Source organism: Lipophrys pholis, assembly GCF_963383615.2.
Source record: "Lipophrys pholis genome assembly, chromosome: 14".
Taxonomy (NCBI): domain Eukaryota; kingdom Metazoa; phylum Chordata; class Actinopteri; order Blenniiformes; family Blenniidae; genus Lipophrys; species Lipophrys pholis.
The window spans coordinates 21,224,183-21,235,798 of NC_137633.1; the positions used below are offsets into that span (position 1 = coordinate 21,224,183).

Here is an 11,616-nt window from a genome sequence, read left to right on the forward strand (position 1 = left end):
GTTGTATTCTGATAATGTGTTTTGTGATTATGTGCTTTGAGAATTGTTCATCGACATAACAGTGCTCTTTCTCTTGCCACATCATGTGGATCCGGTTTGTTTCCATCACGTGTGTCGCCAGTTTCCACCAGCAGCATTTTAGAAATGGAACAGTTTGTTGATTTTCAGTAACTTTCCTCATTATTGTGCTTCTGATTTCTTCACACCAGGCTTTCAATTGAAATGATTTAGAATAGATTAGAATTCTTTAATAATCCCAGAAGGAAATTATCGTACAGCATTGCTCCATACAGTATATAATAAACGGAATTGAAATTTAAAAAAAAAATCTAGACAGGCTAAAAATGTAATATTAAATTTTTATGTGAATGAGGTTTAACAGTGACTAATAACAGCAGAAAAACACAAACATTACAATAAATTACTCAAATTGTTTTTCACCTTTATCTTTACCAGAAAAACCTCGATGATTTTAAATCTGTTTTTCCAGGTGTCCTGGCCAAGACAGGCAGCAGAACATTAACGTTTCGTAAACAGGTACACATAAAACATAAGAAAAATGTCAACACATTCAAAGACGTGCAAAAGAATTTAATAAATTCAAATTAAGTCAATTATTTACAACATCTGCAGACAGATGTGTCACTAAGCAACTTTTTTTTTTTAAAGAGTCCAGTGAAACCAAACGCACAATATTCGTTAATCATTTGAAATTATTGGCTCTTCTTTCGTGGAAGCATCTTTTTTCATATCTATATTGTGCAGCTCTCGTTTCTTTCCAACAGCAGCTTTATTTGTAACTGAATACAGTTGTTCTCAAGTGTAACTATACACCATTTTTCCACTTCTGGTTGTTTTTTATTGGTCCGAGGAACAGAAACCATGTTTTGGGTTTTTTAACCTTCATACCTGTCCACAGACTGTGAGTAAGATCTTTCCACAGCCTCCTCTCCTGCCTCTGCGTGCAGCCACTGTGACAATGTCAGAGTCCCAGTCTCCCTCCCAGGTGAGACACCTGAGTGCAGACAAACTGTCACTTCACATCGTCTTCACGTCTTTAAATGGGACCTTGTCTCCTTGACGTACCTGACTTGAGAGGTGAGGGTTCCTATCCTCTGGGCTGGTACTTCTGCACTGACTAGGACCTCCACTGAGATGGTCATCCCGCTGCAGGTCCAGTCTCCCAGGCCAAAGACGACCAGCTGGGAGGGCAGTGGCAGCGGCACGTGCACTTGGAAGCAGCTTCGGTTAGATTTACTGTGGACAGGTAATGTTTTAATGTTGATTCAAAGTTTAAAAAAAACAAAAACGTTTCATTTAAAAAAAGAAAAGAAACCAGCAAACCTGCTGAACTGACGCGGCGCGTCACGCAGAGACCACAGTGCGTAAAAGTTGAGTCTCCCCATGTTGCTTTTTGGAACACGTGGGAGAGCACGCGACAGGCTCCAGGCCAATTAAAAGGCGAGCACACAGGTGAGGAGGTCAGTTTCATATTAAAAAATAAATAAAAAATGTTGGTTCGTTTGTTTGTTGATGAACAATTACATGATTTTAATAGGTTGTGATGTAAAGTGGGCCGGTCTGAGGTAAGAAACTCCAGGACTGAAAATGAGTCCCACTCCGTCCCTGATATCATATATAACAAATCATGAGATCCCAGAGTTCAATCCAGGTAAGCTGCGAGCCTGAGAGGAAACACAGATGACAGTGAGGACCAGAACTGTAGATGTATAGAAAGAGAGGGAGAGGGAGAATAAGGCTGAGGAGAAATGTGAAAGAGAGCAAATGGAGGTCAAACTACTAATGTTGCAGCAAAAACTAGAAGAACATAGAGGTTTGTATTTCCAGAAGAAAATTCCAGTGTGAAGGCTGAACAAAGCTGATCTCCTTTGATCTGGGCGGCTCCAGTGCTGAGAGACGCCCACAGCATGTCACTCATCTCATGAACAAGCTGCACATTTTGATATTTGAACCGTTAGTCAGAAGAATAACAATAAAGATGAGATCACTAATGTGTGAACGCCTTCAGCATTTACACAATAAGAAGTGAAAGTATGAAAGAGAGAAATGATGGCCGACTATCTAAGTTTAGTGATGCACAGCTTAAAAGCATAAAGGTATTTGGGTTTATAAGCGTTGACTGTTGTTTTCTCTCCCAGACGGCGCAGCCGGCTCCACTGAGGAGGACCGTAGGAACATGGTGTGGTGTCCCCACCCTCAGCTCTCTGATGTGTGTGTTTTAATAATCTTATTGCCGCTCCACAACATACGATTTTCAGCCATCCCAGTCGAATGCTGAAAACTGCGGCGATATCTTTGGCGGCCGTTGTCATGACAACCTGCGATTAAAGATTAAAAAAATTCTCTGTCCCCCGTCGTCTTCTGACCTGTGGCTGCCTCGGGTTTCCGACTCTCGTCCTCTTCAGGCTCTGGACGTGTTGCTGTGGCACAAGCGCGACGTGGAGCGCTCGCTGGCCGACCTCGCCAACTGCACCCCGGTCCTGGACGTGGAGTGCACGGTGGAGGACAAAGTACGGTTTGAGCAGGTCTTCAGCCGCCACGGCAAGCGATTCCACCTCATCCAGCAGATGGTACGCCGTGGTCGGAAACACACACGGAAATGTTTCAGTGATGGGTGAAGCAGCAGCGTGTCACGTTGTTATGCTGAGTAGCTCCCAGACAAGCCGATCTCCAGCCTGGTGAAGTTTTACTCCCGCTGGAAGAAGACCCGGAGTAAGACCCCCGTCAAGGCCCGACGGGGCCGGAGGCAGGTGTGCCAAACTTCTAAGGTATTGGAACCTTTTATTTCTTTTCTTTCTTCACTCAAATCCCTCCAGTTATTCCCCTCTGTTGGGATTGAGATGAATCCTAATCCCCTCGTTGCTCTCCTGGTGTGGCCTGCTTCTCTCTGTCTCCCTCCCAGCCGGCCACAAAGAAGAACTCTGCCTGGACCACGGGTGAGCAGCTCCTGGGTGCAGGGTGAGTGAAAGGTTCCTCACATTGACTCCTCTTCCTCCTACCTCACCTTCATATTCCTGTTCTCTGCCTGTACAATGTGTGTTATCCAAGTCAGGCAGCACCTCTTGCTGCTATGGTTGGTTTGGATCCACGAGAGAAAAGTTGGCAATAAATATAAAAAGAAATTCAGCTCAAACCCAGAAATGACTTTCCAACCAGTATTGATATGAATTTATGGGGAAGATTTAAGCACATTTCAAGCAAATGTATTATTTTTAGAGCATGATCATTGTTTTCCGAGCAAGTCATTGAAAAAACAACCGATCAATCAGAAACGCATGAGCCGTTCAGGAGTGACCGACCATGTGTGCCTTTAAGAAACGAGACGGTTTCCCGGAGTTCAGCTGCGTCTGCGGCGGCAGAGAGAGCACTTTGAATGTTTGCAGGATGACGGCATGAAGCAGGTCAGCAGAGCACCAAGTGCACTGAACAGAAACCTGCAGCAACAAGCACACCCTCCTGTAGCTTCATTAAACCTGCCATTTCTTTTCCAGCGATTCGCCGCTACGGCAAAGACTTCGCCGTCATCGCTGAAGAGATCGGGACCAAAACACCGGCCATCGATTAAGAGTCGATTCCAGACCTGAGGGACTACTTTCAGCTGCGGATGTGTTGCTGCTGACCTGGTGACGTTTTAGGACATCATGACGACTCTCGTAACGTCTGATTCTTCCTTCTCCTTGAGATCAAAATGGAGGAGTCTCCCTGAGACACTGCTAGTGACTCCTCTCCTCCACCCTCCATCCAGATCCCCACCTCCTCTTCCTCCCTATCCCAGCCTTCCCCGCTGCTGCACCCCGCTCCTCGGTCAACCTTTCTCAGCCACCTCCACCCCAGACACACCCACTACAGAACCGCTCCCTAGAACACCACCCGCTGCACCTGCTCATTATGCCCGCCATCACCCCCACCCCCACCTCCATCGGGAGCTCCGGCCTCAGGGGATCTCCTTCTAGCTCCACCTCCTCTCCGTGGGCCAGATGCCGCCGTCACTGATACACATCATACACACCGTACCGATCATAGACTTAATATACGGAGACTTCCCATTGACGGGCGCTGCCAAATGGAGTTGATGTCGCAGCGCGACGCCATCTTGGATGGGGCACCCGTGCAACCACAGCGCATTTATTTCTATGGAGGAAGGTTAATTTCCAAATGCAGTCATCACAATTCTTGGAATTTTCACACATAATACGTGCTTGCATACTGAACTTTGCAATATGCTCTTGAACAAAAACAGATATAAGTTGTGGCATATTAATAAATGAATACATTTACATCTTAATTAAACTTTGATTTTTTTCATTTGAATTAATTTTTTTCACACGCGCACACACACAAATCATGACTCTTGTTTACAAACCAAAAACACTATAACTTCCGAACTTCTTCATATTTCTGTTTTGTGTACTGTGAATCTTACACTACGCTTCTCTTACAACTGGGGCTGTTGAGCTAAAACCCTTGGAAAAACAACCGTTTTACACAGCTTCTTGCTTTTCCTGGCGCTCTGTAACTCCAGAGCAGCCAATTTTGCAATGTGGGGCAACCTCACTTTGTGGAATACAGCGACAAGAAATGTTACAATCATGAAATGATGGTTCTGAAATCCAAATTGTGTGTCTGTAATGTGCTCCCCGAGAAAAAAAACCATCTTCGGAACCAATCTCAGATCAAACAAAATGGTCCACATAAGACACAATGACAACGTTTTCTGTGGAGTTTTGGCAAATCACTTGCTTGGCTGCTCTGATCACCTTCGCTCTTCCCTCTGAGGGGATCATCAGCCCCACCATTGTTTTTCAGTTCAAGCAGGCGGTAGCTCTGGTACAGCAGCTGTGACACGGCTTTGCCAGGCACACCTCACAGGGCAGTTTTTTTCAGAATTTGTCTGACAACAAACCCTGAATTGTAGACCGGGACACGTCTGCAGCTGATAGGAGCACAGGCTCATCTTTAGCTGCCACGCTCCCTGACCCACTTGGTGAGACACCCATCAGAATGTGCTCACTAACACAGATTTAGACAGATTTGTGAACAATATTTGAGAGAAATAGGTCTTTTGTGTATATAGAAAATGTTTGACATCTTTGAGTTCAGCTCATGAAAAATGGGAGCAAAAACAAAAGTGTTGCGTTTATATTTTGGTTCAGTGTATAAAACAGTTGTCCCCCACAGATCTGACCCACAGATTGACCTGACAGAATTGAAGAAAAGCTCCAGGTGACCCTGACGGAAGCGGTATGTGCAGACATAACGCTGGACTTGGAGCAGACCAGGAATCATCAACATTGTGTCCATGTTGATGCCAAAGCCCATGACTGGAAGATACCCTCAAAATATACGCTCATCATGTCTCCTCCCACCACACTGACTGAGAAACACTGACAACATCTGATTGTAGATTAGTTTGTAAACAAGCTTACAGTTTCAGAAGCTTTGGTTTAGGATCAGCATTTATGCATCAAAATAGGAGTTTTGTTGAGGTGTGTGTGTGTGTGTGTGTGAGAGAGAGAGAACCTACAAGTTTCCAACTTCATGATGTGAATATTTCTATTTCAAACATAACGGTCGTAGATTAGTAACATCTCTCCTGTTCACTGCCACTCATATTAAACACACACACACACACACACAAAGAAAGAATGTGGACCAGACTGTAGTAGTGTCAGGGTTCTGTGTGTGAAGTGAAACACCACTCTAACATCTTCACTCCTCCTGCCTTCCTGCTTCTCCTGCTGCTCTTAAGGTCAGAATCCATGAAGCTTCAGCAAGAGTGGAACATCTGGAGAAGAGAAGACTCCACCTACCTCAATCATTAAGTGATATGTTTCCCGTTTCTGTCCCAAAACAATGATCCAAGTCACACAAACATCAAGGCTCAAACTCCATTTAGTACTTTCTTTGACCTAATTTTAAATTTGTAGGTTGTAAAAATGTGTAATTGTATATCAAACAGATAGGGGGTAGCATAATACCTGTGAGCCATGTACATTATAGTACATGGTCCTCCAGATCATGTGACTCCCCAACCATCTGTAATATCTGGTCAGATATGACCTGAATGGCTGAACATCGTTGCATTTTGCTCTTGTGTGATTTGAAGAACGGTTACATTTATTTCACAAGCTGTGCTTTGAGCCTGACTTTGTGTTCATATGATAAAGTCCTGTTGAGCAGATTAGATTATTGGTTTTCAGTTTGAGTTTGTTGTCCGCCAGAGACCTCAAGGATGTGCAAATATTATCTTTTAATATTAAAAAGCCCAGAACTGGACACTTCTCAGAATCTAAATGAGATCAATCACTATTGCTAGCCTGGACAGTCTTGGTGTGTATCTGGGTGAATGGTTGTATGCAAACAAATGAATGTGATGACGTGAATGGCACAGATGGGTGGTGCAGTGGTTCACGCTCTTACCTCACAGTGAGTTCAAACACCCGCTGGGGCCTTTCTGTGTGGAGTCTGCATGTTCCCTCATGTGCACGGAGATAACAGACTGGTTAAAAATGAAGGTACTTCATTTAGGATATTGTAGTAGATCTGCACTGTTGACAGCATTTAATCATCTATGTTTATGTGAGTAAAGCAAAGCTTGTAGTCTCAAGCATCTCAAGCGTTACAGCGAAGCCTGATTGTGTTCGTTACTCCGCCTCCATCTTTGGCAGTCTGATGTTTTCAGTATTGGGAGCACAGATGATAAAAGGAGACTCCACAATATAAGTACTGCCCCATTTAAAGATTATACCTGGTGCATTTCTTTTTTTAAGAAAACAAGTGAAGCCTGATGGAGGCTCCTGTGAAAGTGAGGACTGTCACCGGCCTCCAGGGAGGGCTGAAAATAAAACCTGGTTTCATCAGCATCTCTGTAACAATTACATCAATCCCCCGGTGCAACAATTTAATAGAAACACCAGGGACCATCCTGGAGCGCACTTCTAATCCTGGACAGCCGCAGCCACGCTCTCATGAAATGAGGCACCTTGGATAAAAAGAAGGGATTAATCACACACAAAGCTAGATAATCTTCTCTTTATTGTGGAATATAAACTTCATGGTCATAACTTACAGTGGAGGTACAGCACAGCAAACATGGGAAGCTTGAAATCCGCTGCTTCAGATGGTCAGCAGCTAAATCTGTGAAGTCTTTGGGGGCATGCGGACGAGCGAGTGCGGTGAAAGCATCGATTGTGCACCGAAGGACGGATTGACGCTTTCCAACACACCCAAGATGATCAAAAACAGTGTACACAAAACACACTCGGGTGAAACATTACAGCTGGTCCCTTCTTCGAAAGCGGCTAATTAAGGGGGGGGGGGGCAATGTAAATATTGGATCTACATTACATAAGAAGAGCTTCGTGCGATAAGGGATGGCTTTTATTTGCGCCGTAAAGAGCACGCTCTGGAAACCTTTTGCTTCAGTACATTCAACCATAGACATCTTTCACCAACACGCCGCCGTTGCAGCAGATGACCACCCTGAATTTATATTCCACTCTGCTCAACGTGAGGAATACAGGAAACGACGACGCAACGCAACGGTCACAGTTATCAAAAAAATAAAAAGTGCACACGTACAACAGAAAACAGCTTCATTTCTTTAGAGCACAGCTGAATAAGCGCCTGGCCAGGTGAAGGAGATTCTCTGCAGGCGTTCCCTGATCACTGCTACCATAGAAATGCTACAGGGTGAAGACAGTGTGTGTGTGTGTGTGTGTGTGTGTGTGTGTGTGTGTGTGTGTGTGTGTGTGTGTGTGTGTGTGTGTGTGTGTGAGAATGAGCACTCCACCAAATAGCTGTATATATGAGATTATGGCACATTCGCGAGGCTTCTTCAAATACATATCAGCAAGACACTGAAGCAGGTGATGCATTCAAAACCATTATGCAGATATTCAACATGTGACAACACAAGCTGATAGATAAAAAATAGATATGCTTATATTTAATGTTGTTGTTTTTTTTTTTATATTAGAATTTCAAGTGTGGAATCAAAAATAGTTCATTGTTCTTAAGAGTAATATTTCTCTTTAAATTATACATTCATGAGCAACAGACGGGCATCTCAGGCACTGTAATAAACCCTGTAGTAGAGAGTTTTATTCCGCCACAGTGAGTAGGAGTTGTCGAACTTCAGGAGGTACGTGCCTTCACCGGGGAAGTCGTGGCTGCCGCCGTGCACGGACAGATGGCTGTCCTGACGGTACACGGGGAGGAGCTCCGCCAGGTTAGAGTTGGTGTGAGTTTTAGAGCCCTTCTCCACGTCCCCGTGACCGACCGGCCCTGGAATGGGAAACGCATAAAGCGAAGAGTCAACACGGCGCCTCGGACCGCAGCTGCACAAATCCACATAAAATCGTGGTAATGGGTTGTTTTATAGATGAAGAGCATCCAGTGTGTGTTTTTATAGATTCATCGCAGTGAGACTGACGCCCCGTTTTACACAACGACTCAAGTGAAAACGCATCATTTTTTTCATTTTCATTTCAGAAAGAGACACGGTCCTTGACACGGCAATGTTTTGAAAACGATGTAGTTCTCATGGTGGGCCACTAGTAGGTGGTGTTGGTTGTTTTTGTAATGAAACCACACACACATGCAGCAGAGAACAACACGCTATCAACAATTACAATGTGAGGACATTTGTACGGACAGACGACCAAGTTGGATTGTTATTACAGTCACTGTCAACTATATAAAACCACCAAGTCCCAGGAGAATATGCACTGGGAGTCATGACACTCCGGAGGCAAACGATGTTGTTATTGCCCTTCTACTGAGCATGTGCAGAATTGTTTACGATGGGTGTGGAGTGCATGCGTATCAACAGCGTTTCCATCGTCTACGCAGAAACTTTTCAAAAAGCTGCGTTTTCAGTGGCTCCAACACCGTAGTCGTGTAAACATAAACACAAAACGCAAGGAAAGTTTTGCATTTTCACTTTAAAACGCCGTGGTGTCAATGGGGCCCGGAGTCATTTCCTCCACGCCAAACCTCAACTCACCTTCCAGCTCCTCTTCTTCATCTTCGTCATCACTCGACTCGCTGATGTGCACCGTGATGGAGCGGCTCGTCACGGGCGTCCAGTCAAAATAAATGCCGAAGCCAATGTCGTAACCGTCCGTGGCGAACTCCCAGCACACTTTCTTGGCCTCGGGGACGGTGGGCACGTGAACCGTCATGATGTCGCCTCTGTACACCGTCACCATGCTGTCCTTCTCCGCTCGCAGCTTCGCCTTCAGCTCCTTCAGCGCGGCAGATGTCCAAGTCGTCGGGGGACTCAGGGGCGGCATCTGGGCTGCAGTTTGAGGAGGAGACAGGAGTGACTCGTTTACACCACAACGCTTCAAGTTTTTCTGTTTGTGGATATAGGCCTACATTTCTCCATCCAAGTATGCACTATTGAAAAAACATGCTTATCCCCCTTGTTTGAAAGCATTTTCAGTATTACTGTATTTCATTTGACAGACTGTAGCAACCTTTATTTAGGCGTCATAAACTGGGAACAATGAAAACTAGAAATCTACAAAGAAAGAAGATAGAACTATTGCTCATTTTGGGCATTTGCGTTACAAAAATACAGGAACCGCCTCCACCCATCCAACATTCACAACTATGCTCAATTTAGAGCCACTGATGAGCCTCAAGCCGGCACACACAGGGAAAATATGCAAACTATACACAGAGATGCCTGGACTCACTCTGGGGAGATTTTCATAATGGACAAGGCAGAAATACAAAACCACTACACCACCATGCCATTCTCACTCAGGGGTAACAGCAAAGCAGCAGATGAATGTTCTTGGACAAAAGATGGTTCGATAATACGCCTTAGAATATTCAAAATTTAAATCTAACTATTTCTTGTGATTTAGGAGAGACAAAATAGCCTAAGTCACAAGCTTTTATTTTATAAGAAGTGGTCAGCATCACCAAGAGCAGGCCAGCTACAACCTTATCAGAAGGCAGCCGTGGTTCAGTTGGTCATCTTTCAATCCCAAATTGGTGGTTTAATCTCTTAATGTCACAGAGGGAAGATAAAGGTTGAGGAAGACACTGAAGCCAAAGTATAAACACCTAGCTTGTACTGGTGTTTTGTGTGTCTGGTGCACTCAAATATGTGCAACCACATTTGGTATCATTATTGTTTTGAGTAATAGACTGAAGTTTATCCGATAAGCCCTTAGTGTGTGCAAATATACTCTGGTAATTAAGTGCCACTGTACTTCTTCCTCCAAGACGCTACCTTTAATTTACAGATAGTTCTTTTTGAGATTGTGGTCACCGTGCCTTGGACCAGTAACATGGATTGGACTGATCCTGTGAAGCATGCTCTGTAAAAACCGTCAACTTACTATTTTTCTGCCACATTAATACATTAATGAAAGCTGTAAATCGAAGCAGCAGCAGCATGATGGCAGACTCAGCAGGTCCTCACCTTTCATCTCAGCGGACATCTGACAGCTCCCAGAGCTCCTGTTGTCCTCGGCTCCGTCCCCCGGGGCCTGCTCAGCAGGGGCCTCCTCATTACCCTCAAAACACACACAAGGCTTATTATTGGAAATAAACATTACTTTGATTATGTGTCCTTGTTTATTGCCGCTTGTTGGCAAACATACTTGGGTAATTGTTACCTCAGAGGGCTGTCCTGACTTCTCCCCACTGTCATCCATGTCAGCCTGGCTTTGGGATGGAGTGACGCTCTCTGAAAGATTGGTGCTCTGCAGCCTGGAGAGGAGACAGAACAGCAGCAGCTGACATTATTGAGGTGATGAAGATGATGATGAAGGAGGAGGAGGAAGAAGAAGAAGAAGAAGCAGCAGCAGCAGCAGCATGAAGCAACAGGTTACCTGTTCAGCGGTCTGTTGTCGCACTGCTGGGATGTTATCCCGGGAAAAGAGGAGAAGGACAGGGATGACAGCCGCGACTGCAGCTCTGATGAAGCCTCTAATGTCTCCATGGCTGTCATGACAAGACAAAGTCTGCGATGCTGCAAGAGATGAGACCCCGCCCCTTGTAACCACACGGAGGGAACGAGAGAGAGAGAGAGAGAGAGAGAGAGAGAGAGAGAGAGAGAGAGAGAGAGAGAGAGAGAGAGAGAGAGAGAGAGAGAGAGAGAGAGAGAGAGAGAGAGAGAGAGAGACTGAGAGAGACTGGCAGCCCGGGTACACTAACCCAGCTGCCTCCCACAGTAACGCCAAGCCCAGCGGAGGTGTGTGAATGAAAAAGCAGCAGATTGTCCACACATGTGGTGTTTTCATGAACTCCGTCTCCGGAAACTCGTCAGCTAGCAGCAGGTTAGCAGCTGTTAGCTTCCCGCCGAGCGGGCAAAAGTGCCCAGACAGACACAACACCACACAAACACATCTTACCGCGAAGCAGCGCTGATAAACCCGACGTGGTTCTGGGTGTGATCCAGCTCAGGCCATTGAGAAAAACCGCCCCCGTGTCCGTGCAGTCATGTGACGGATGAATCCACCGTGGTCCTGCAGCCACACGGGGAAAAAACTGACGAGCGTCTTTGAGCCCGCCGAGTTTTCACGAGTGTTGACGAAAATCTACGAAACTGTTGTTGCGAGGGGAGAGGGCGGG

The 11,616-nt window shown here is 45.3% G+C and overlaps 1 protein-coding gene across 3 annotated transcripts; it reads right to left on the bottom strand.

The window, feature by feature from the left end:
• Positions 1 to 7,037: 7,037 nt before the first annotated feature.
• Positions 7,038 to 11,570, bottom strand: tmed8 (transmembrane p24 trafficking protein 8). 3 transcript variants are annotated; one of them, XM_080480856.1, is made up of 6 exons: positions 11,397 to 11,564; positions 10,875 to 11,014; positions 10,659 to 10,752; positions 10,463 to 10,556; positions 9,029 to 9,322; positions 7,038 to 8,307 (listed from the first exon to the last, which is right to left on the bottom strand). In XM_080480856.1, exons 2-6 carry the CDS (start codon positions 10,991 to 10,993, stop codon positions 8,090 to 8,092), a joined length of 819 nt encoding a protein of 272 aa, XP_080336982.1. In that variant the 5' UTR covers positions 10,994 to 11,014; positions 11,397 to 11,564; the 3' UTR covers positions 7,038 to 8,089. The 3 variants fall into 3 exon arrangements, with proteins under 3 accessions (XP_080336982.1, XP_080336981.1, XP_080336983.1); XM_080480855.1 differs by having other exon boundaries at positions 10,644 to 10,752; positions 11,397 to 11,476; XM_080480857.1 differs by lacking the exon at positions 10,875 to 11,014 and having other exon boundaries at positions 10,644 to 10,752; positions 11,397 to 11,570.
• Positions 11,571 to 11,616: the final 46 nt, after the last annotated feature.